We start from the raw sequence: 23,072 nt of genomic DNA on the forward strand, positions 1-23,072 counted from the left end.
GGCCATCACAGATCTTATGATATGGGCAACTAAGGATTCCAGTAACAACTCAAGTACCCTCACAATCTCAGAATTATGTTTTTCTTTTCTGTTATTCACATCCAATATACTTCTAAATTGTGTTAAAAATATATTTATTCATATATTAGTGTGTGCTTGAGTTTATGTATGTATTCCATGTGCATGCAAGGTCCCTCAGAGGTCAGAAGAGAGCATCAGATCCCCTGGAACTGGAGTTATGGGTGGTTGGGAGTTGCCATGTAGGTGCTGGGAACTAAACTCAGATCCTCTGCAAGAACAGTGAATGCTCTTAACCACTGAACCATTTCTGCAGCCCCAAACTTTTACTTATGTGTGTTTGCCTTTGTCTCTCTGTGTAAGTATATTATGTATATATTGCTGCATGAGCCTATCTAGGTTTGTGGAGGCTAGAAGAGGGCACAGGGTCATCCTCTATCACTCTCTGCTTTTTTCTTGATGCAATGTTTCTCCCTGAAACTGGGATGTGGATTTAATTTGCTAGGCTGGAAGCCAGCAAACCCCAGAGATCTTACTGTGTATTCCAACCCAACAAAGGCATGGGGTTACAGGCATGAGAAAGTATGAATGTTGAGATCTGAACTCCAGTCCTCACTATTATGCACTAAGTGCTCTTAACTACTGAGCTCCCCCTCTCTCCCTCTCTTCCTCCTTATCCTTTTACTCTTTCCCTTCCTCCCCCCCTCTTTTTTCCAAGGCAGGGTTTTTCTGCATAACACTGAATATCCTGGAACTCACTCTGTAGACCAGGCTGGGCTCAAACTCAGAGATCTACCTGCCTCTGCCTCCCAAGTGCTGGGAGGCACCATCACCACCTGCCTTGAGCCAACTCTATTTAGAAACTTAAAAAATAATTCTTAATTTGTTCTTCGACCATTTCACACTTGCATATAATGTGTTTTGATCAAAATCACCCATCCAACCCCCAACGAGGTAGGCAGATCTTTGTGAGTTTGAGACCAGCCTGGTCTATAAAGTGAGTTCAGGACAAGTCAACGCTACATAGAGAAACCCTGTCTGGAAAAATGTTCCTAGCATGAACACATTTTGTCTTGTTAAAACAAAGATTTTACAATTCAAATTTCCAAAGTATTTTTAATTATTGTTTGTGGGTGTGATTAATGAGGCACAGTAATGGGAAATCAAGTTTGTTCTGTCTTTCTACCGTTTTACATGAGTTCAAGGGGTTAGAACTCAGCTTCCCAATCTGGCAAGCTACTTTAGCTACTGAGGATCTCTACATAGGCTTTAAAGGAGTATTTTGGAAAATTTAGAAAATACAGCAAAAAAACAAAACAAAACAAAACAAAAAACAAAAACCAAAACCCCAAAACAAACAACAACAACAAAATCCAGTTCTCATCTTAAAGGGAATAAGATTTTATTTTCAGTATGAGTAACCATGGCCTGGAAACACAAATTTAGGTTATCCCAAACTCCATCTTCTGACACAGAGGTGGGCAAGTAGCTGTTCTGGAGCCTAACCTAGGCCAAAATAGGTGTATGCAAGGGGTGAGGTGCATAGTAAAGAAACTGAAATGGACACTCTGTGGGTGAAAAAGGTGAAGTGTTGTCTTTCAGGAAAAGGAGAGAGAAGGGAGCTGGGAGAATGGGTATCTGGGAAGGAGGGGAGCCTAAGGACTGAATGGGAGGGGAGAGAAGGGCCAGGATGCTGGCAAGGGCCTTTGAACTGTATAGCCAGTATTTGTAAATAGGGACTAGGGGAGCCTGGAGGCTAACGTAGACTTTGATATGCCTATAGGCGCCATAAGCATTTGTTAGATGCACAGCTATTTGTCCGTTTCAGCCAGAGGCAACGGAAATTACTCCTTTTGGCAGATAGGAACCTGTTTCACAAGTTCCTGAGGAATGCTGGCTTTTATCTAACCGCCAGGAATCCTCGACAATCCAGGCTGAACCTGGGTCTAGACTCAATTTTGGAGTCAGTGGGTCAGCCCTTTTTGGGGGAGGACCCTTTGGATCTACAATAAGGTAATTATTCTCTGGACCTGCACCACGTCAATCTCTCCACTGCAGTTTTAATCAGTCTTTGCTGTCACAGCTTCTTTTCAAGGATTCTCATTTATGAGTTTATTCACAATCTTGAAGCTATTAAAAAAAAAAAGATTTGTGTGTACCTGAGCACGTGTGTACTACCAGGATCAGAACCTGCATTTACATAGATCCCTTGGAACTGGCTTCTGGGTCCTTCGGAGTTGCAACAAGCGTTTTTACCCGCGGAGCCATCTCTCTAGCACAAAGAGATTACTTTTAATATTCTAATATAACCTGTTCTGCTAACTGTTAAGTTTAGGCCCCCCAAAAGGCAGTGCTGCAGACAATGTCCTAGTGATTTCCCCGATTCTTACCAGGGAAACAGAAATTTAAATTCAGCATTCCTTGGAAACCTCGTGATGTCTGTTTCTGTTCGTCAGGAAAGCCATCACTTCCCTTCTCTGCTTCTAACGGTCAACTAGTCCCAGCCGACTGCAGCCAACCATGTGACGCTAGTATTTACACTCAGTTTTTTGCGAGCAGAAAGTCACAGTCCAATATTAACCTTATTCTACTGAAACCGGGGGCAGTGATGAAGTTTGTCTCCTTAGAAAGGAAATCAACTATTAAACTTTTGACTAGATGGAGCACCGAAAAAGTCGGATTCTTAGGACGCTGTAAGCAACACTGCCATTCTGGCTAACCTTTGTGACGTACTACTAATGAAATAGATAAAAGGAGGGGTTTTTTTTTGCATTCGTTTGAAAAAAACAAAAACAAAAACACATACACACACAAATAACAAAAAACGGTAACTTGGTCTGAAAGCCGAGGCAGCGAGCAAGCGCGTCAGGCCGCAGCGCGGCGCACAGTGATGACGCGCGCCGCCCACCGCTCACACCGCCCCCATCGGCTCACGACGGAGCTGCGTCACCGGTGTTCGGCGCTCACCTCCTGCAGACGGCAGTCGCTGTAGGCCCAGAGCTGGCCTCCCGCTCTCGGGGAGCCTGGTCGGCGGCGCGATGAGGCGCAGCAAGGCCGACGTGGAGCGGTACATCGCCTCGGTGCAGGGCTCCGCCCCGTCGCCCCGAGAGGTGAGCGGGTCCGGCTTGGCCGGAGGTCTGCGCCGGCGTCATGGCTCCCGGCGGCCTCGGCTCCCGCTAGAGTGGAGGCGGCCGCGGGCGTCGTGGCGCTGCTGAGCACCGGAGGCGTGGGCACCGCGGCCGCCAGCGTTTCCTCTTCCTGGCGGGCCGCGGGCCCCGGCGGGCCTCAGCGCGGTAGGCCGGCCTGGGGCTCCTGCGGGGCGCGGCCGGCCGGCGCCCTCGGCCTCCGGGACGGCTAGGCCGAGCGGCGGAGGCCGGCTCTCCCCGTGGGCCGTGCCGCTCGGCGGTGGGCTGTTACCGTTGTGTGGGTGGACGGAGCTGGAACAGCCGCGTTCGCAAGGGCGCGTCAGCACAAATGACACGGAAGGCCCGTAATTTGAGTCTTCTCTTGCTGTGCCGTACTCCTTACATCCCCTTCCCCACACTGTCTATGGAAGCTGCTGTTCTTTTGCTTTTTCTAAGTTTTTTTATTTAAAGGAGGAAGGTCAGGTAATTTTAAATTTCTTGCAGGCAGTATTTGCGGTGCCGTAAACATCTCTAACGTTTTTCCGTAACATGTTCTGTTGTTTTGTTAATTTGTGTTACATTTATTTTGGGTTCTTCAAGAGTGTTTGCCCGTGGAGAGAGATGTACAAAGTATCTAAAGTCAGTTTTTTTGGGGGGAAGGGTGTGGAGTTGAACAATCTAAAATCTGCCTTTTGTAAACTGGGATTTGGTAGAGTATAGACTCTTCATCAATAAAACGGAATTTTGACGTTAGTGGTAACAAACATGGTTCATGTTAAACATTTGGGGCAGACCTTGAGATACAATGAGCTAGGACTTTATGTACTACAAATACCCGATTCATTTGTATATTATTTTTGAAATTCTGAAAAAAAAGTTGTCTCTAAGGGTTTTGTGGCCAATGTACACTAGAATTCATGGAGGTATAAGTCACTTAGGTAAAATGGCAGAATTTTTTTTTGCGCCCCCCCCCCCCTTTTTTTTTTTTTGTCTGTCGAGACAAGGTTTCTCTGTGTAACCTTGGCTGCCCTGGACTCACTTGGAAGTACAGGCTCGCGTGGAACTCAACAGAGATCCTCCTGCCTCTGCCTTCCTGACTGTTGGGATTACAGGCTTGTGCCACCGTGCCTGGCATCTTGTTGCCTTATTTAAAGTGTTTTTTTTTTTTTTTTTTTTTTTTTTTTTTTTAAGAATGGTTCTACAGGTTAAATAATTCAGTCCAATAAATCAACCCCGCCCCCCTCCCCAAATTAGAATCCAAAGTGATTTTAAAAGTCTCAAGTTCATTTAGTGCCACAGGTGGGAATCTCCCCCCCCCCCCCCCCACACACACCCAGACAGGGTTTCTCTGTGTAGTGCTGGCTGTCCTGGATTCACTTTGTAGACCAGGCTGGCCTACGAACTCATAGAGATCTGCCTCCCTCTACTGAGTGCTGGGATTGAAGGTGTGTCCCATCGCACCATGCTACCAGTATTTTGTGTGTAAGTATAATCTAAGGTTGGTTTGTGTTTGTTAGTATTGACTTGGATAGTGACAGCTGTAAGAAATTTCTCATTTTAACTAGTTTCTCTCACTAGTCACTTTAGTGGCATTAACCTTCATAGTGTATTGTTCAACCATAGACTTTTTGAATTTTTTTTTTTAATTACGCCAAACAAGTTTTATAACCATTAAGAAGTAAGCCATGGGTCCTTTCTTTTTCATGTTCCTGTTGACCTCTTGCGTTCTGTATTTTGTGTATTTGATTATTTTGATTTTTCATGTTTGTAGGACCTTATATTTGTCCTTTTGTATCTAGTTCATTTCACCTAGTATATTTTTAAGGTCACCCATATTGTAGGAGGTGTTAGTGGTCTCACTCCTTTTTGGTTTTTTGAAACAGGGTTTTTCTATGTAGCCCTGGTTGTCCTGGAACTACCTTTGTAGACTGGCTAGTCTCAAACTCAGAGAGAGAGCCAGCTGCCTCTGCCTCTTGAGTACTGGGATTAAAGGCTTGTACCACCACTGCCCAGTTGTTTTTGTTTTTTATTTGGAGTGGGGTCTTATTCTTTTTTAGTGGCTGATAATTATATGTGCATACTGCCTTTCGTATGCCACATTTTGTTTATTCGTTCACTGTTGATTGACACTTGCTGTTTATATCTTTTGCCTAATACATATAATGCGAACATTGATGTAAAGTATTTGAGTGCTTGTTTGTAATTCCCTTGAGTTACACCAAGAAATAATTACTGGACTATATGTTAACTGGTGTTTTTCAGAGGAGTCCCCAAACTCTTCTGTAGTGACCATACTTTTGTATTGTTGCTGTCAGATTATGGGGCTTCAGTTTCTCCATGCGTTTACCAGTGCTTTGCTATCTAAGTTTATTGACTTAGCTGCATTTTATTTTGTGAGCATGGGTGCGTGTGTGTGTATGTGCATGTATGTAAGTACGTACATGTGTGGAAGTTAAATGAAAATTTACCCATGTGAGGCCTAGGGATAGAATTTAGGTCTTTAGACTTCATGGCAGGTGCCTTTACTCACTGAAGCCATTTTGCCAGTTGTAATTATCTTCAATCTTTAAAAAAAAAAAAAAAAAAAAAAAAAGGTAGCCCGCGCTATGGCACATGCCTGAAATCTCAGCACTCATTCAGAAGCAGAAGCAGGTGGATCTCCGTGAGTTCTAGGCCAGCCTGGTCTACAAAGCGAGTCTAAGGCTACACAGAGAAACCCTGTCTCGAAAACCAAAAACCAAAACAAAACAGAATAATTTCTTTTTATGTGTATGGGTATTTTGCCAACATGTATGTCTCTCTATCATGTATGTGCCTATGTCCAAGGAGATCAAAAGAATGATTCCGATCCCCTGGCATTGAGTTACAGATGGTTGTGAGCGACAGTGTTGAGTTGGGACTCAAACTTACATCCTTTTAAAGAATAGACAGTACTCTGAGCCACTGAAACACTTCTCCAGCCCCAGTTATCAAATGATACTCAGGAACTTTACAAATTATATTAGTGGTATATCTCCTGTTTGTCCTTCTAATGAACTTGCAAAAGCACCTCTAGTCAGACTTACACATTGATTATATAGTTTAATACTTTTTAAAAATAACTAAACAGAATGCCGAATTACAACTTTACTCAGGCTTAGCTAAGAATTTAAGAGGCTGGACACATAGCTTAGAGATTAAGAGCAATTATTGCTCCTGTAGAGGACCCCAGTTCAGTTCTCAGCACCCACACGGTGGCTCATAATTACATTTAAGAGTTCCAGGGGTTATGTCACTCTTTTCTGACCACCTCTTTTAGCATCAGATACTTGTGTAGTGTATACAACCTACATGCGGAAGAAGCACTCGTACATATAAGATGAATAAACAAATTGTAAAAAATAATTTGAAAGTAAAATTTAACTTGCTACTGTTTTGTCATGCTCAGTTTTCAAATGCAGTCTTGTAAATGTGAACATTTGTAAAGTTGGGTAGCAGAAAGAGTTATTAATAAAAGCTGGGTATAGTAGCTCATATCTGTAATCGCAGTACTTTGGAGGCTGAGCTAAGAAAATCACTGTGAGTTCATTTGCAGCCTGGGCTATAGTAGCATGTCAGGTCAGTTTGTGTTAAGAGTTTGAACATGGCTTAAAAACATGTTCTGTTACACATGATAATTTGATTTCTGGGTTGGTAAGATGGCTCAGTGGTTAAGAGCACTGTCTGCTCTTCCAGAGGCCCTGAGTTCCATTTCCAGCAACCACATAGTGGATCACAACCATCTACACTGGGGTCTGATACCTTCTTCTGGCATGCAGGTGTACATGCAGATATATAAAATAAATTAAAAAAAAAAAAAAGAAAATTTGGTTCCTTTCCAAAATATGGAGAAAAAGATTGGTTGTTTAATGGATGGGTTATTTAGTAGGCATTTCTTGAAAATTGATAGTTGGTTACTGACTTTTTGGAAACAAAAGCTCCATTGTAGACTACTCAGAAAAATAAGTGTTAGAGTTCAAAGTCATTTTAGAGAAACTGAAAGAATATAGGGATGAAGATTTTTATCAATCTCAAATGAGAGTGGTCTTTCTTAGCATAAGAAAGAGTACACAGCAAAGAAAACATTTTCATTGTTTAAGAAATCAGTCTGGAGCCTGGTACAGTGGCGTACGCCTATAATCCCAGCACTCAGGGATGCAGAGGCTGGCAGATTTCTGTGAGTTTGAGGCCAGCCTGGTCTACAAACTGCGTCTAGTACAGCCAAGGCTACACAGAGAAACCCTGTCTTGAAAAAAAAAAAAAAAAAAAAAAGGAAAAAAAACAAAATCAGTCTTGCTTTGGTGACCCCTCTACTGCATATTAAATTATCAGATTAAAGAGATGAAAAAACAAAAACAGCTGTTCTTAGACATTTAAATACTGAATAGAACAAATGGATGAAAACTTTATGAAAAAGAGTGAAATTTTATATTCTTTGAACTCTTTGAAATTAATCCCAAGGAAGTCATGCCTATGCAGATTTATTTGTACTTCAATATGTATTGAGTACCACCTGTGAGTTCATGCTTGTAATCTAGACATCAGGGTTCTACCAAAGTGGACTCTATAGTTGAAGGGATGGATAAACAAGTACAAAAGCAATAAAAACGATCAGGACTTCGATCACTGCTATTAAGGATAAAAGCATAATGTTGTGGTAGTTACAATGGCAGTGACCCGCCTGAATCAGTGAGGACACTTGGAGACTAGCTGTCTGAAAGAGTGCTGTATTTTAGGTGTTCTTTGAAGCCGTCAGCTAGAATGTTCTGATAATGGTTTAGGTTCGTTAGCTCAGACACTACTATCTCACTTTAGTTGAAGGATTGCTGAAACAGCTTGTCAGTAGCAGAGTAAGGTTAGTAGGTCTCATGAATGTCTGAACCAGTTCTGTTAGCAACAGTCCAAAGATAGGTAAATTATCTTTCACAGGAAAAGGATTGCCTCCCCCCTTGGAAAAAAAAAAACCCACCCCTGAATACTTGAGTATCCAAAGCCACTGACAACTTTTATTTTTTGATTTCATGTATTTGAGTAATTTGCCTGCATGTAAGTTTATATACCACTTGCATGCTTGGTGCTTATGGAGGTTTGAGCTGCAGTTACAGATGGTAGTGAGCTGCCATGTGGGTGCTACCCTTAGCCACTCAGCCATTTCTCCACCTGTAGACCATAATCTTGTGTGTAGCTGTATTTTGGACTTGGAGTTTATGGTAGTAAAGATCAAGGGTATGAAATAGATTTATGTGAAGAATTCACATTTATTTCAAAGCCAGGTATGGCACATGTTTGTAATCCCAGCACTTGGGAGGCAGAGGCAAGTGGCTCTCTTGAATTTGAGGTTATTCTGGTTCTACATACCAAGTTCCAGGCCAGCCAGGGCTATATAGTGAGGCCCTGTCTCAAAAAGTAAAACAACAAAATACCAAATTTTATTTCAGTTTTTAAAAATCCTGTGTAAATTACTGGTTTGTAAAGAAAATAGTACATGAATCAGAAATGTCCAGTACCTTAATGGTTCTGAAATGTTTTCCCAAGAAGCCTTCTTACACATGGTAGGAAAGGAGTGATTTTTAGTGTATGTCCCTTTCCCCAGAAAAGCTGGTTTTTACGTGCTTATCTGTAGAGTGATGTCAGTACAGCAGTACAAAGCATGCTGGTTAACACATAGCTAAGGTGTCCCTAGCTTGTCTGAGTAAAAAAAAAAAATTTTTTTCATTTTGTGTGTGTGCACATGTGTGTGATGTAACGAAAGCTTGTTTTGTTGATGGCTTTGAACTCATCCTTTTGCTTCTACCTCCTGAGTATTTAGGACTACAGTGAACTACTTTAGGACTAAAGTGAACTACTTTACCTGCCTTGAATTGTAGCTTCTGATGTCTGTTTGAACTATTCTTGAATTTGTTTGTTATGATATGAATTACAGAATTTGGAATCACTACCTTTTAGAACATACATGCATTTTCAGGCAATATTTTTACCTTTTATATGAGAAATATTAGTATTAAACTTGTTAGTCATTTTTTTTATTCTTTGAAAAGTTGCACAATATTTCAAAATGTAAACAGTAAAACCATTCAATTCTTTTTTAGAAGTCAATGAAAGGATTCTATTTTGCAAAGCTGTACTATGAAGCTAAAGAATATGATCTTGCTAAAAAGTAAGTGCCAAACTGGAAATATGTTTTAATTTTTCATCCCGAAATAAGAAAAACTGCTAAAGAACACAGTTTACTTAAAGTGTATCCTGTGATAAGGGATTCAGTCACTCTCAGACTTTGTTCCACTGAACCTAATGAGTATTTCTTACTGGCTTCTCTTTATATCTAGTGCAGAACATTTTTGGCTTAAGATACTTTTTCTAAAATTACCCTTGGGTAGAATGAAAGAGAGCGTTCTTGTATGTAAAGTTCTTCCTGGTTGGAAATATGTTGCTTCAGTTAGTTGGAGAGAAGCAACAAATACAGTCTTAATTTTGGCAGGGAATAGCCAACCTACCAGCTCAGTACTTGCTTGCTGTCTTATCACTAAGGTAAGAGACTTGTGATTTTAATTTCCCTACTCAGAGTAGCCTAGAGGAGGAAGTTAAAAGGGAGATATTATAAAAGCAGTGATAGGAAGAGAGGACTGCTAGTGAGAAAGACTGTAACACTCATTTTACAGATACAGTTCTTCAGAGTCACACTTAGCTCTGATGAATTTATGTTTGTGCAGGGGCTTTGGTGTAATCCTTAGCAACCCCTCCCCACTAAAGGAAAGGGAGATGGAGATCTTGTATTATCTGAAACACTAAGGCTGTTAACTATTTTTCATTTTCTTCCTTAGTTTTGGTCTTTGGTCTTTTTCTCTTACATTATTAATGAACCTAGAAGATAACTGATTTTTACTTGATTTAATATTGCTTGGTACAAGAAATAGAAAATAGATGCTGTTGGATTAGTGGGTAAAGTTGCTTACCAATCATTCTGATGACCTGAGCTGTACCCCTTAAATCCATGTAGTTGAAGGAGAGAGCCAGCTACTACAAGGTGTCCTTTGATTTCCATACATACACTACACTATATTCACTCTCAAACTGGAGGTGGGAATAAAGAGAGAATTAGTTCTATTTGACTAATCAAGTAATTTTTCTTCTGTTCAAATTTAGCTGTGTATGGTACTTAGAAATTATTTTGTTTAAAAGATAAATATATTCTCTTAGTTTGGGAAACAGGTCTTTTACTATTTTGTATATTCTCACTTTTAAACATTTATTGTTTGTAGATTATAATCATTTTGCATATTTTTATGTGAAACTCTTCAGTGCTTTACTAAATGTGATCAGGAAGAATTTACATGTTCCTTTCTTACCAGTAAAGATAGAAAAATCATTTGGCAAATATAGCACTTTCTAGTAAAATGAGGGGCTGGAAGTATGGCTTAGTGATGAAGAGTGCTCAGCTGCTCTTGCGGAGGACATGGTGTCTTATAAATCCCTGTAATTCCAGCTCAAGGAGATCTGGTGCTGCCTTCTGGTCTCCATGGGCACCAGGCACCATTGTGACACACATACTTTATGCTGGCACTTAGATACATATAAAATAAAAGTAAATAAATCTTGAATAAAATAGTAAAATGAGTAAATATGTCGTTAGCACTGTATGATTATTAAATACTTTGCAATTAATATTTTTAGACTCATGTTAAATAAGTAATGATAGCCAGTAATTAAATCACAATAAAATAATTTTGCCTGGCTTAGGATGTACTTTTTTTTTTTTTTTTAGGATGAGCTCTTCTGTCAGTATTTAAGTCTAGTTGTAAATAATCTGAAGATTGTTTTTGCATTTTAAATTATTTTAATGTTTACATTAATCTATTATTTTTGTATTTTAAAACAGATACATTTCTACATATATTAATGTGCAAGAGAGGGACCCTAAAGCCCACAGGTTTTTGGGTCTTCTTTATGAAGTTGAAGAAAATACAGACAAAGCTGTTGAATGTTATAAGGTAATTATAATACAACCTATGTGGGGCTGGAGTGATGGCTTTGCAGTTCAGATCAGGTTGCTCGTCCAGAGGAGCTGGGTTTTATTCTCAGCACCACATGGTGGTTTACAGCCATTTGTAATTCCAGTTCAGAGGGATCTGACATCTTCTGGCCTTCCTGCTACACATGTGGTGCATAGATATACATGCAGGCTAAAAACTCGTACATATTAAAAAAAAAAAAAAAAAGGTACAACCTTTGCATAGCCTTTACTGGTGATACCCATGGTATGTAATAAGTAATTCATAGGCATTTTACCAATGTAGTAAAAACAAGCATTAATATTATCAAAACTTAGCCACAGCCAAAGGTATACACAGATAAACCCTGTGTTTTTGTTTTGTTTTGTTTTGTTTCAATTTTGCTGTATTTGTTTTTTTTTTTTGTTTGTTTTGAGACAGGGTTTCTCTGTGTAGATTTGGACTTGCCTTGTAGACTGGGCTGGCCTGGACCTTACAGAGATCAGCCTGCCTCAGTATCCCTAAGTGCTGACCATCTGAGTTTGATTTCTGCAACCTACAAGGTGGAAAGAGGGGGTTGTCCTATGACTTTGGTGTGCCATGGCACAAGAGCAACTACAGTCCTGGATTAAGATAAATAAAATTGTAATTTAAGAAAAAGCCAAAAATGGTCAGAGACAATGATTTCATTCATTCTTTTAAAATTTTCTAAGCAGCACAAAATAATGTGATTTGCTTTTGCAAAAAATTTTTAGCTGTCCTAGAATTTGCTCTGTAGACCAGGCTGGCCTTGAACTCAAAGATCCCCTTGCCTCTGCCTCCTGAGTGCTGAGATTAAAGGTGTGCGATATCATACCTACTTTATAAAAAAAAAAAAAAAAAAAAAAAAAAAAAAAACTGATGCTTTAATGGCTTTAAAATAACATCATTTAGGAATAGGATTTTTAGAGGCTGGAGAGGTGGCTCAGGTTAAGAGCACTTACTATAGTTGGGCCTGGTGGTGCATGCTTGTAATCCCAGCTGAGAGGCAGAGGCAGATGCAGATGCAGAGGCAGAGGCAGATGCAGATGGATCTCTGTGAGTTCCAGGGCAGCTTGGTCTACAAGTAAATCTAAGACAGCCAAGGCTATACAGAGAAACCCTGTTTTGGAAAAAACTTACTATTGCTTACTATTCTTATTGAGTTTGGTTCCTATCACCCACGTGGACAGCTCACAACTGCCTATAATTCTAGTTTTAGGTTATCTCAAATCCCCTTTTGGTCTCTTTGTGTACCTACCGTGTGTGTGCGCGCGCGCGCTTGTACACATAATTTAAATTTGAAAGAGAAATAGGAAGGAAGATATTTAATATGTACAGTAATGTTTTTGATGATTATATGTACTTATACATGTATGCAATTTAAATTTTTGGTATTATTTTTCCTGATACCAGCGTTCAGTGGAATTAAACCCAACGCAAAAGGATCTTGTGTTGAAGATTGCAGAGTTGCTTTGTAAAAATGATGTGACCGATGGAAGAGCAAAGTACTGGGTTGAAAGAGCAGCCAAACTTTTTCCAGGAAGTCCTGTCATTTATAAGCTAAAGGTAAAGTCTCAAACCAAGCAACAGATGGACAGAGAAAACCAAGATTTAATAAGTTTTAATATTTTGAAGCTTAAATACTTCTCAATAGCAAACTTAACAGAGGAACACATTCATTAAATTTTTCTTTAAAAATTTAAGTAATTTCTTTAAAACGTTTCTGAGTGTTGTCTTACTAGGCAGCATAATACTTTTCAAATGATGTCTCAGTTAATTTCTCGGAAATAATATTTTAGTGAGTTTACAATTCATAGTTATGTACAGAGTAGGTGGTATGGTAGATTGTATCATTTTGTATCAGTTTTGTGTGTGTGTGTGTGTGTGTGTGTGTGTGTAGCTAAGGTGTAAATGAAGTTCTGTCTGGCATATAATTTTTGCTTCATTAGATAGTTACCTACACGACAAAAGCTTAGAACTATTATAACTGTGTTGTAGCCTGTCATGGTAGTGCATGCCTTTAGTTCTAGCCACTTGGGAAACAGAGGTATATCTCCACGCCCAGCCTGGTGTAACATAATGTAGGAAGTTTTAAGCTATCCAAGGCTGTGTAATGGCACGCTATCTCAAAATAACAGACAGAAATGTGTTTTAAAAACTGGAAGTGTGAGGCTTTTAAATAAGAAATAAAAATGCAGTTTATTCAAAACAATTACTAAAAATGTTAAAAAATTCATGTTACTTTTTTTGTTTGTATGGTTTGTTTGAGGGAAGTCCAGGCTGGCATCTAGTTCTGGGATTATAAGAGAGCATTACCATACCCAGACTATTAGGTTTTTTTGTTTTTGTTTTTGATAGTTAACAGTCTTGTTTATGTATTGTAGACTGGCTCCAAACTCATGCTCCCCCTGCCTAGGCCTCCAGAGTACTACGATTAAAGGTAGTTCTTGCTATCCTTCTTTGAGTAAAACAGCTCACTAAATAACTCTTGGAGAAAATATTTCATATATATAGATATATGTATACATTATTAGGCATGTACAGGATTAAATGAACTATAAATTGATATGTTTTTATTTATCTTTATGTCTGTTTATGTTTTTATGCTATTATAATCTTTATTTTTATTTTATTATTTTTAAACATTTATTTCTTATCGATACAGTATTCTGCTTGCATGTGTGCTTGCATGCCAAAAGATGGCACCAGATCTCACTATAGATGGTAATGAGCCACTGTATGGTTGCTGGGAATTGAACTCAGGAACTTTGGAAGAGCAGCCAACACTGTTGACCTCTGAGCCGTTTCTCCAGCCCTATATTATTATTATTTGCGACAGAGTTTCTCTGTGTAGCCCTGGCTGTTCTAGAACTCACCTTAGACCAGGCTGGCCTCAGACTCAGATTTACCTGCCTCTGTCTCCCGAGTGCTTGAATTCAAAGCACTTCATTTAGCTTATATATGTCTTTACAAGTTTTAACACTTGTTAAATGGTATGATGGAATATAGATTTTGAAGACTCATTTTAATGATGAATATCTGATTTTGGAAGTGAAGTTATGAGATGATTAAAGAACACCTGAGCTACCTAAATGGTGTTATATTTCATTTGCTAATTACAGTGGTAGCTATTAGGGATGAAAAAGTTACTCCCCGTAGAATTATAAAAAGTATGGGAAATGTGATTTGGAGGTGATAGTGGGGAGTGAACAAATAATTGTATGTGTGTATAGGCTGCAAGAGGAAGCTGTTATGCAGAGCTGGTGAGGGCTCTTGTGACATGATAGCAATCACTGTCATTTAAGATCAAGAGGGGAAATTGCTTTGAGAAGATGTTGAGGATAGCAGAACAGTGTGAGACACTGGGCTTGAGGGATTGAGTCACATTCTGTGAGATAGAGAACATAATGAAGGTGAGGATCCAGGTAGTATGGATTGATTGATTGGGTAGTCCTGGGCTTTTGGTGGTGACAGGTGTATAGGGATGTTAAGCGTCATTCTAGTCTCTGATGTGAATGTGGGCAATCATAGCCACTGTAGTAGCTGGATGCTACTTTGCACATAAGCTGTTAACATCTGCAAATAACTCTGAAGAAGGTAACATGTAGGATGCTGCTTCCTCCTAGTTATAGTGGAAGTTTGTCCATGCACCAATAGCTTATTTAAAATTGTGTAGATATTACTCAACATTTAATGACTTTTCTCCCAAATAGGAACAGCTTTTAGATTGCAAAGGTGAAGATGGATGGAATAAACTTTTTGACTTGATTCAGTCAGAACTTTACGCAAGACCTGATGATGTTCATGTGAATATCCGACTAGTAGAACTATATCGTTCAAATAAAAGATTGAAGGATGCTGTGGCACACTGCCATGAGGCAGAGAAGAACATAGCTTTACGTTCAAGTTTAGAGTGGAATTCATGTGTTGTACAGACTCTTAAGGTAGGTGAAAGCTATTTCTCTACAGTGTTTTCTGACATTTAAATTTCTTTCATTGATAAGGCACAACTATAAAATGAAACTTTTGTCAAGCTCATTTTATGCCTGCAGGCTAGAAGAGGGTACCATATTTCACTGTAGATTGTTGTGAGCCACCATGTAGTTGCTGGGAATTGAACTCAGGGCCTTTGGAGGAAGAGTCAGTGCTCTTTACCTCTGAGACATCTTTCCAGCTTCTTCAAGCCCAATTTAAATGCATAAATTGAAAAAATGAGTTCGGAGTATATGTGTTTTATATTAGGCATATTTATAAGGTTAGTGTACAACACATCTATGATTTGCTCTGTGTATGTGTATGCATATTTACTATTTTTATTTATAAGGCTCATTTCACACAGTTCTAATAAGAATGGGCCAAGGAATTTGTAGGCACACAGTGGTCAGTTTCTCAGAATCTGTTAGTTTTTATAATTTACTGTGTTTTTCTAAAAAAAAAAAAACAGGAATATCTGGAGTCTCTGCAGTGTTTGGATTCTGATAAAAGTACTTGGAGAGCAACCAATAAAGACTTACTTCTAGCCTATTCTAACCTTATGCTGCTTACACTTTCCACCAGAGATGTGCAGGAAAGTAGAGAACTACTGGAAAGGTATGCTGATTTTAGAGGGTTTGCTAAATGATTTTTTTTTTTTGTAATAATTGATACAGGTTTCTCTATACCATTATTAGCATTCCTCTAATTTACCTATAGTTAATACACTAAAACACTTGGAGAAAAATTACTTTTACTGTTATTAGGAGAATTACATAATTGTATGCAACTTATTTTTAAAGAGTATTTTTTTTTAATTTTTAAATTATATTCTTTATGTATGTGGTGTCACATGCAATGGTGTAGGTGTGGACTTCAGAGAGTACAGGAGTTCTCTCCTTTCATTTTGTTGGTCCTGGGGAATGAACTCATTAGGCTTGACTATAAATGCCTTTACCCTCTAAGCTGTATTGCCATCCCTAGAAGATTGTTACAGTTCACCTTTTAAAATTACTATTGAATATGAATATTCACATTTTATCAAAATCTTAATTTGACTTTTTTTAATGATTAATAGCTATTTTCGAGAAAGATATTCTTGTAGCATGTGTTTAAGATTGAAGTAACTGCTGGATGAAAATTTCCATCAGCTGTGTGATCTGTGATTAACCACTAGGATGCTTTATCTATGAATAAGAATATGAATGTGGAAGATGAAGTTTAAAATAGGCCGTAGTAATTTTGGTTTGAATTAAATAATGAAACTGATTAGACACAGTGTGGTAGGTTTGGAGTACCTGTTTACTCTTTTCATTTTACAGTTTTGATAGTGTTCTTCAATCTGTGAAGTCTTCTGTGGGTGGAAATGATGAGCTGTCAGCTACTTTTCTAGAAACGAAAGGACATTTCTACATGCATGTTGGCTCTCTGCTTTTGAAGATGGGTCAGCATAGTGACATCCAGTGGCGAGCTCTTTCTGAGCTGGCTGCATTGTGCTATCTGATAGCATTTCAGGTAAGCCTTTTCCAGTTTCAGATGCAGTTGTCATTTCAAAAAGACTTTATTGTATTTGTCATAGAGATATGTGAATAAAATGTTAAGCATTGTGTTAAAATTAAGATGAAAATTAGATTGATAATTAACTATAACAAGGTGAACATAAAGTTTAGGGTGGTGAGATAGGTGTGTTGATAATATTCTTATGACAGTGTATATTGAGCTTGTTTTTGAAGCCTTGTATCTTTCAGCTTGGCCATGTATTAAAGATGAAAATTTATTTATTATAGTTATTATTGTTAACAATTTTATTTCATGTGCATTGGTGTTTTACTTACATGTATGTCTAAATGAGGGTGTCATCCCTGGGAACTAGAGTTACATACAGTTGAGAGCTGCTATGTCGGTGCTGGGAATTGAACCCAGGTCCTCTGGAAGAGCAGCTAGTGCTCTTAACCACTGAACCATCTCTTTAACCCCTAAAGATGAAATTGTAAATGTAAGTTAAGCTTGATTCAAAGTTATATATGGGCTAGATATCCTTCCCTCCTTCCTCCACTTTCTCTTCTCTCTCTATCCCTCCTCTTTCTCTTTCCACCTCTTTCTCTTCTCTTTCCTGTCATTTCTCTTTCTCCTCTCCTCCTTTTGGTCCTTTCTTTTTTCTTCCTCTCCTTTCACCCCTCCCTTCCCTCTCTCCATCTGTCTCTGTTCCTTTTGACAATTTCTTTTTTCTTTTATTAAAAGTTTTTCTTTTAAGATTTATTTATTTATTATCTATACAGTGTACTGCCTGCACTCCATAAGAGAGCACCAAATCTCATTAGATGGTTATGAGCCACCATGTGGTTGCTGGGAATTGAATTCAGGCAGGACCTTTGGGAGAACAGCCAGTGTTCTTAACCTCTGAGCCATCTCTCCAGGCCAAAAGTACTTTTCTTATAATACATTCTGATTACAGTTAGCTCTCTTTTTCCTCCTCCTCCTCCTCTCAGTTCCTCCCTATCTTCCTTTCCATTTTGATCCATACATCTTTCTGTCTTTAATAGAAAAACAAAATAGGCATCTAAGGAATAATAGTAAGGTAAAATATGAACATACAAATTGGAATATGATAAAAACCAAACAAAAAAGAGCCAAAGAAAACACATGATGAAAAAGGCTATATATATGTATTGGTGTACATGTTTGCACACTTAGGAGTCCCAAACTAGAAGCCATGATATATGTGCAAAAGAACTGTAAGGTAGAAAAAAAAGAGACAAAAAACTTTCCTGACTCAACATTATGAGACAAAGAACGTCCAAAGATGCCCTTGTTCGTTTTGTACCTACTGCTGGGCACAGGGCCTACCCTTAAGTGGTTGTTCCTCTGGTGAGATTCCTTGGAGGAATTGATTGCAAGTGGCAATCAATTGGATATAGTTTCTGGCTTAGGAATGGGATGTTTCCCCACTTTTAGCTCTAGTACCCCATGTGGTGCAAACCCATACAGGTCCTGTGCATGAGTCACAGTCTCTGTGAGTTGTTATGTGCAACTAAGAAGGCCTTGATTCCTTAGTTTCCTTCACATCTGGGTCTTACACTCTTTTTGCCTCCTTTGCAGAGTTCTGAGATCTGAGGGGAGGAATTTGATGGAGACATTTCTTTTTTAGGATTGAGTATTCTTAGTTTTTTCATCTTCTACATATTGTCTGGTTGTGGGTCTCTATATTTGTTCTCATCTGGTACAGGAGACAAGCTTCTCTAATGTTACTTGTGCCACGTAAGGATTTATGAGTGTAGCAGAATGATGTTAGGAGTCTTTGCAACATTTCCTTTAGCAGAACAGTAGTACTTTTTTCTCTAGGTCACTGACCTATTTTGTTTCAGGTTCTTGGCCACTCAGGCAGCATTAGTTGTAGGTTTCATCTCATGGAGTGGACCTTAAATCAAAGCAGTTATTGGTGGGTTACTTCCACAAGCTTTGTGACACTATTGCAACAGTGTATCTTTTTTTTTTTTTTTTTTCCAAGACAGATTTTCTCTTATATGTAGTCTTGGCTGTCCTCTGCCTCAGAAGTGCCTGGGGTAAAGGTGTGCACCACCACTCTCAGCTGCACTTTCAGGCAAGTCACCATTGTAGATTGAAAGGTTTGTGGCTGGGTTGGTGCTTACCTTTTCCCTTTGGTAGTGTGAAGGGTACTTTCCAGGACCGTGATTTGTAGACTATGAATTGTGGTCTTGAACTCAGAGCAATCTGCCCGCTGCTGCTTCCTGGAGTGCTGGGATCAAAGGCATGCACCACTATGCCTGGCTACTAATTACTCTTTGTGCTAGACATGGTGGTACATGCCTTTAATCCTAGCACTTGGGAGAGAGATGCAGGTGGATCTTTGATTTCGAGGCCAGCCTGGTCTACAAAGTGAGTTCTGGGGCAGCAGTGATATACAGAGTAACCCTGTCTTGAAGAAGAAAAAAAAAGCCTCTGTACTGTTTTGGGGTTTTTTTGTTCTTGATTTTTTTTAATAGATCATATAAATTTTTTGCTTGCCAGCTGTTTTCCGATTAAGTTTAATCAGTAACTGACCATTATTTAAAAATAGTCTGGAAAGGAACATCTGACAGTTGGAAATAAGGATATCATTGAATTAGATTTTTTCTGTTCTAAAATTGTCAGGTTCCAAGACCAAGGGTTAAGTTAATAAAAGGAGAAGCTGGACAAAATCTGCTGGAAATGATGGCCCATGATCGTCTTAGCCAGTCAGGTAATAATATTTTAATTGATTAAATCTTGAAATGGTAAAAACTTGGGGTTAAATATTTATTTGTGTTTGTATCAGTCCTTAGGCTTGGTGCCAAGTGCTCTTAACAGCTGAGTCATCTTGCTACCCCAGACTAAAACTTTGATTAGGCTTCTTAGGTATCTAGAGATAATCTTTAGTATCCAGAGATAATCTTCCATAATTACTTACTCATTTTTGCCATATTTTATTCATGTTTTGCCAAAGGTATTAAGGATGACTGGAATTAAAAAAAAAAAAAAAAAGTAAAACATCTTTTTTAACACCTCACCCTGGGCGGTAGGTCTGAGGGCTGACTCTAGGACCTTGTACTTGCTTTGCAAGCATGCTACTACTGAGCTAAATCCCCAGTCCCCATGGCAATTTTTTTCTTTTCTTTTTTTCTTTTTATTTCTTTTTTATTAAGATTTATTTACCTACTTAATTTTGTTTGCTTCCTAGTGGAGATAATTTCTGTCTAGGTGCAAGATCATCTGTCTTGAGTGTGTAAAAACATTTCCATAGTGAACAGTACTGTTTGTAAACACTGCTCTTTAGGAACGGAGTCTCTGATTGCCTAAATGGAATTTATAAAATGTGTATGGGTGGGTGGTGGTGATGATGACTGTATTTCCCATAGTATATTTTTCAGGGTCCATCCATGGCATAATATGTAATAGTACTTAATCCAAGTAGTGGCTTAAAACAAATTCTTACCCCGTACTTGTAGAATAAAATATTTCTGTCAGTAGACCTAGAAATAGATACTTCCATAGAGCTGTTTAAAAGCAGCAAAGAATCTGAAAAGCCAATTTTAGTCAACAGGACATCAGATCAGAGCTTTAGGGCTTGGTCTTGCTGTTTTTCAGAGGGTCACTTAAATCCTACATTTTTCTATCTAAAATGCAATACCTTTGGCATTTTTTATGCATTTTGCCCCCCCCCCGTTTTACTTTATGTAGACACACATATTGTGAAACCTGTATTTTGTTTGTTTTTTATGAAGTACCATTTTTGTTGTGCAGCGGTGATTTGCATATTGGAAGATGAGGGTCTGATACAATCATTTATTTCCTTCTTGGTCATCTCAATGAAATTATTAAGAGACACTAGTAAGTAAAATTGGTGTTTCAACATAAAATGATGGAAATAATTTGTTTTTCAGGGCATATGTTATTAAACTTAAGTCGTGGCAAGCAAGACTTTTTGAAGGAAGTTGTAGAGTCTTTTGCTAATAAAAGTGGCCAGTCTGCTCTCTGTGATGCTCTGTTTTCCAGTCAGTCATCCAAGGATAGATCCTTCCTTGGTAATGATGATATTGGAAACCTTGATGGACAAGTACCAGACCCTGATGACTTGACTAGATATGATACTGGTAAGTTGCAGCTTTCAAGGAAATGTTCTTCATCATCATCCATTTATACCAGAAAAGCTCAACAGTCTTAATATTTTACTGGATTTTTTCCATGTCTATTTTGGCAGGAGATGGAAGTTAAAGAGTGTGAGTGTAGATGACACATTTTTTCTTTGAAATCTGTCTGTCTATATGTATCTATCAGTCTGTCTAATCTTATTTTTGTTTCTACGTGTAACAGAGCCCTGGCTGGCCTGGACTCATTGTCTGGCCTCGAACTCAACAGAGATCCACCTGTCTCTGCCTTCCTAGGGCTGGGAGCCACTATTTTTGTCTTCTGTGTTTTGTGTTTTTTGAGACAGGGTTTCTCTGTATAGCCTTGGCTGTCCTGGACTCGCTTTGTAGTCCAGGCTGGCCTTGAACTCGCAGAGATCCACTTGTCTCTGCTGGGACCACAGGAGTGTGCCACCGCACCCAGGTTATTTTTGGCTTTTCAAGATAGGGTTTCTCTGTGTATCCACCTCATGAGTGCTGGAATTAAAAGTGTGTACTACCACTGCCTGGTAAAATATTTATATTTATATATGTTTTGTGAATTTTCTATCTTGCATATATGTATATATCTATATATCATTTGTTTGTACTTTGTATTCAGCATTGAATTTATTTACAGGTGTTTTTTTTTGTTTTTTTGGAGGCAGTGTCTCACTATGTATTCTTGCCTCTCCTGGCCTGGAATTAGCTAGGTAGACAATGATGGCTGTGAACTCGGAGACCCACTTTCCTTTGCCTCCCAATGCTGGGATTAAAAGTGTACCCTACCATGCCTGGCCTTATTTAACCAGGTTTTAATGAAAGTTGCATGTAAGATTGATTCTTATATTCTTGCACCTTCTCAGTTGTTTTCTTCCTTGTGTTTGGCCTTGTTCTTTTCTACTTAGTGAGAATTGGCTTTATGTTCTAGGTTTTTTTTGTTTTTTGTTCTGTTTTAGTTCAGTGACAGCCACCTGCTGGGGTGAATGCCTGTTTTGACAGGTGTGCCATTAGCCTTTTCTTGCTGTACCCACTCAATGAAGATGACCTATTCCTGTAAACCTGGACCACTTTGCCAGTCTGCTGACCTTTTTAGTGTCCTTGTAAAACCTGAACTACTTCATCCTTTCAGATGGGCAGTGATGATCACAAAAGGAAAGAGTGTGAGAGAACTTCATTGATAGACAGTACATTTTTTAGAATTCATTTTTTAAAATGAAACTACAGAGACAGAAAAGCACTACCTGTTTCTTGCAGATTGCCAAAATGCCAGCATTTCTAGAAAAGTTGGGCTTTTTTACTTCCAGGAGCCCATTAGCTTTTCAGTATTAAAACTTTTGTAGAAGAAAACGTTTTTTTATTATGCTCATTAGTTAATAGAACAGTATACCATTGTTATTTAATGACTCCTTATTGAAAGAAAAATCTTTTGAAAAATGTTTGCAAAGTAGGCATTATTGTTCTCTGTCGGGTTTGTTTTATTTTTTGTTTTTGTTTGGTTTTTGAGACAGTTTTTCTGGGTAGCCCTGGCTGTCATGGAACTCTGCTTTGTAGACCAGGCTGGCCTGCCTCTGCCTCCACTTCCGCCTCCTGAGTGCTTGGATTTTATTGTTTATCTTTTAAGTTTAGTTTGTTTTTTTTTTCTTATTTTTTCTTGAAGAGTCTTTTCAGATGGCCTAGAAAAAACTTTCTCATTTACACCTGTTTAAAAAATTCATAAAGTATAGCTGGATGTTGTGGCGCATGCCTTTAATCCCAGCACTTAAGAGGCAGGGCAGATTGATCTCTTGAATTCAAGGCCATGGAATGAATTCCAGGACCCACAGGGCTACACAGAGAACTCTGCCAAAAAAAAAAAAAAACAAAGAAAAAATTTATAAAGTATGAGTGCATGAAATAAAAATGTGAAATGTTTGCTTTTCTGTTTCTCAGTTTTGAAACAAAAAAGCAGTTTTGTAATTAAATTTTATGTTAGTTTAATTCTTTATTTTGGTAAATTATAGACCCAGAGACAATGTACCAACCATACATGGTCACTTCTGTTTCAGGTGCTGTTCGAGCACATAATGGTAGTCTTCAGCATCTTACCTGGCTTGGCTTACAGTGGAATTCATTGCCTGCTTTACCAGCAATTAGAAAATGGCTAAAACAGCTCTTCCACCATTTGCCTCAGGAAACTTCGAGGCTTGAAACAAATGCACCAGAATCAATATGCATTTTAGATCTTGAAGTAAGCAGTCATTATAATTAATTACATATTTTGAGTCTTCATAATTTGTTTTTCTAAA

The 23,072-nt window shown here is 38.6% G+C and overlaps 1 protein-coding gene across 1 annotated transcript in view; it reads left to right on the plus strand.

Moving 5' to 3' along the window:
* The first annotated feature begins 2,967 nt into the window (after positions 1–2,967).
* LOC129682002 (E3 SUMO-protein ligase RanBP2) overlaps positions 2,968–23,072 on the plus strand; it is a 55,039-nt gene continuing 34,934 nt past the window's right edge. The window contains exons 1-10 of the mRNA XM_055614228.1: positions 2,968–3,128; positions 9,251–9,318; positions 11,038–11,149; positions 12,584–12,736; positions 14,884–15,114; positions 15,615–15,760; positions 16,465–16,657; positions 19,295–19,382; positions 20,563–20,772; positions 22,833–23,014. Coding sequence (XP_055470203.1) covers positions 3,057–3,128; positions 9,251–9,318; positions 11,038–11,149; positions 12,584–12,736; positions 14,884–15,114; positions 15,615–15,760; positions 16,465–16,657; positions 19,295–19,382; positions 20,563–20,772; positions 22,833–23,014 — 1,455 coding nt within the window. The 5' untranslated portion in view covers positions 2,968–3,056. The remainder of the gene's footprint in view (positions 3,129–9,250; positions 9,319–11,037; positions 11,150–12,583; positions 12,737–14,883; positions 15,115–15,614; positions 15,761–16,464; positions 16,658–19,294; positions 19,383–20,562; positions 20,773–22,832; positions 23,015–23,072) is intronic.

This window comes from Psammomys obesus, unplaced genomic scaffold (genome assembly GCF_907164565.1).
Source record: "Psammomys obesus unplaced genomic scaffold, mPsaObe1.curated_primary_1811, whole genome shotgun sequence".
In the NCBI taxonomy this organism is placed as follows: domain Eukaryota; kingdom Metazoa; phylum Chordata; class Mammalia; order Rodentia; family Muridae; genus Psammomys; species Psammomys obesus.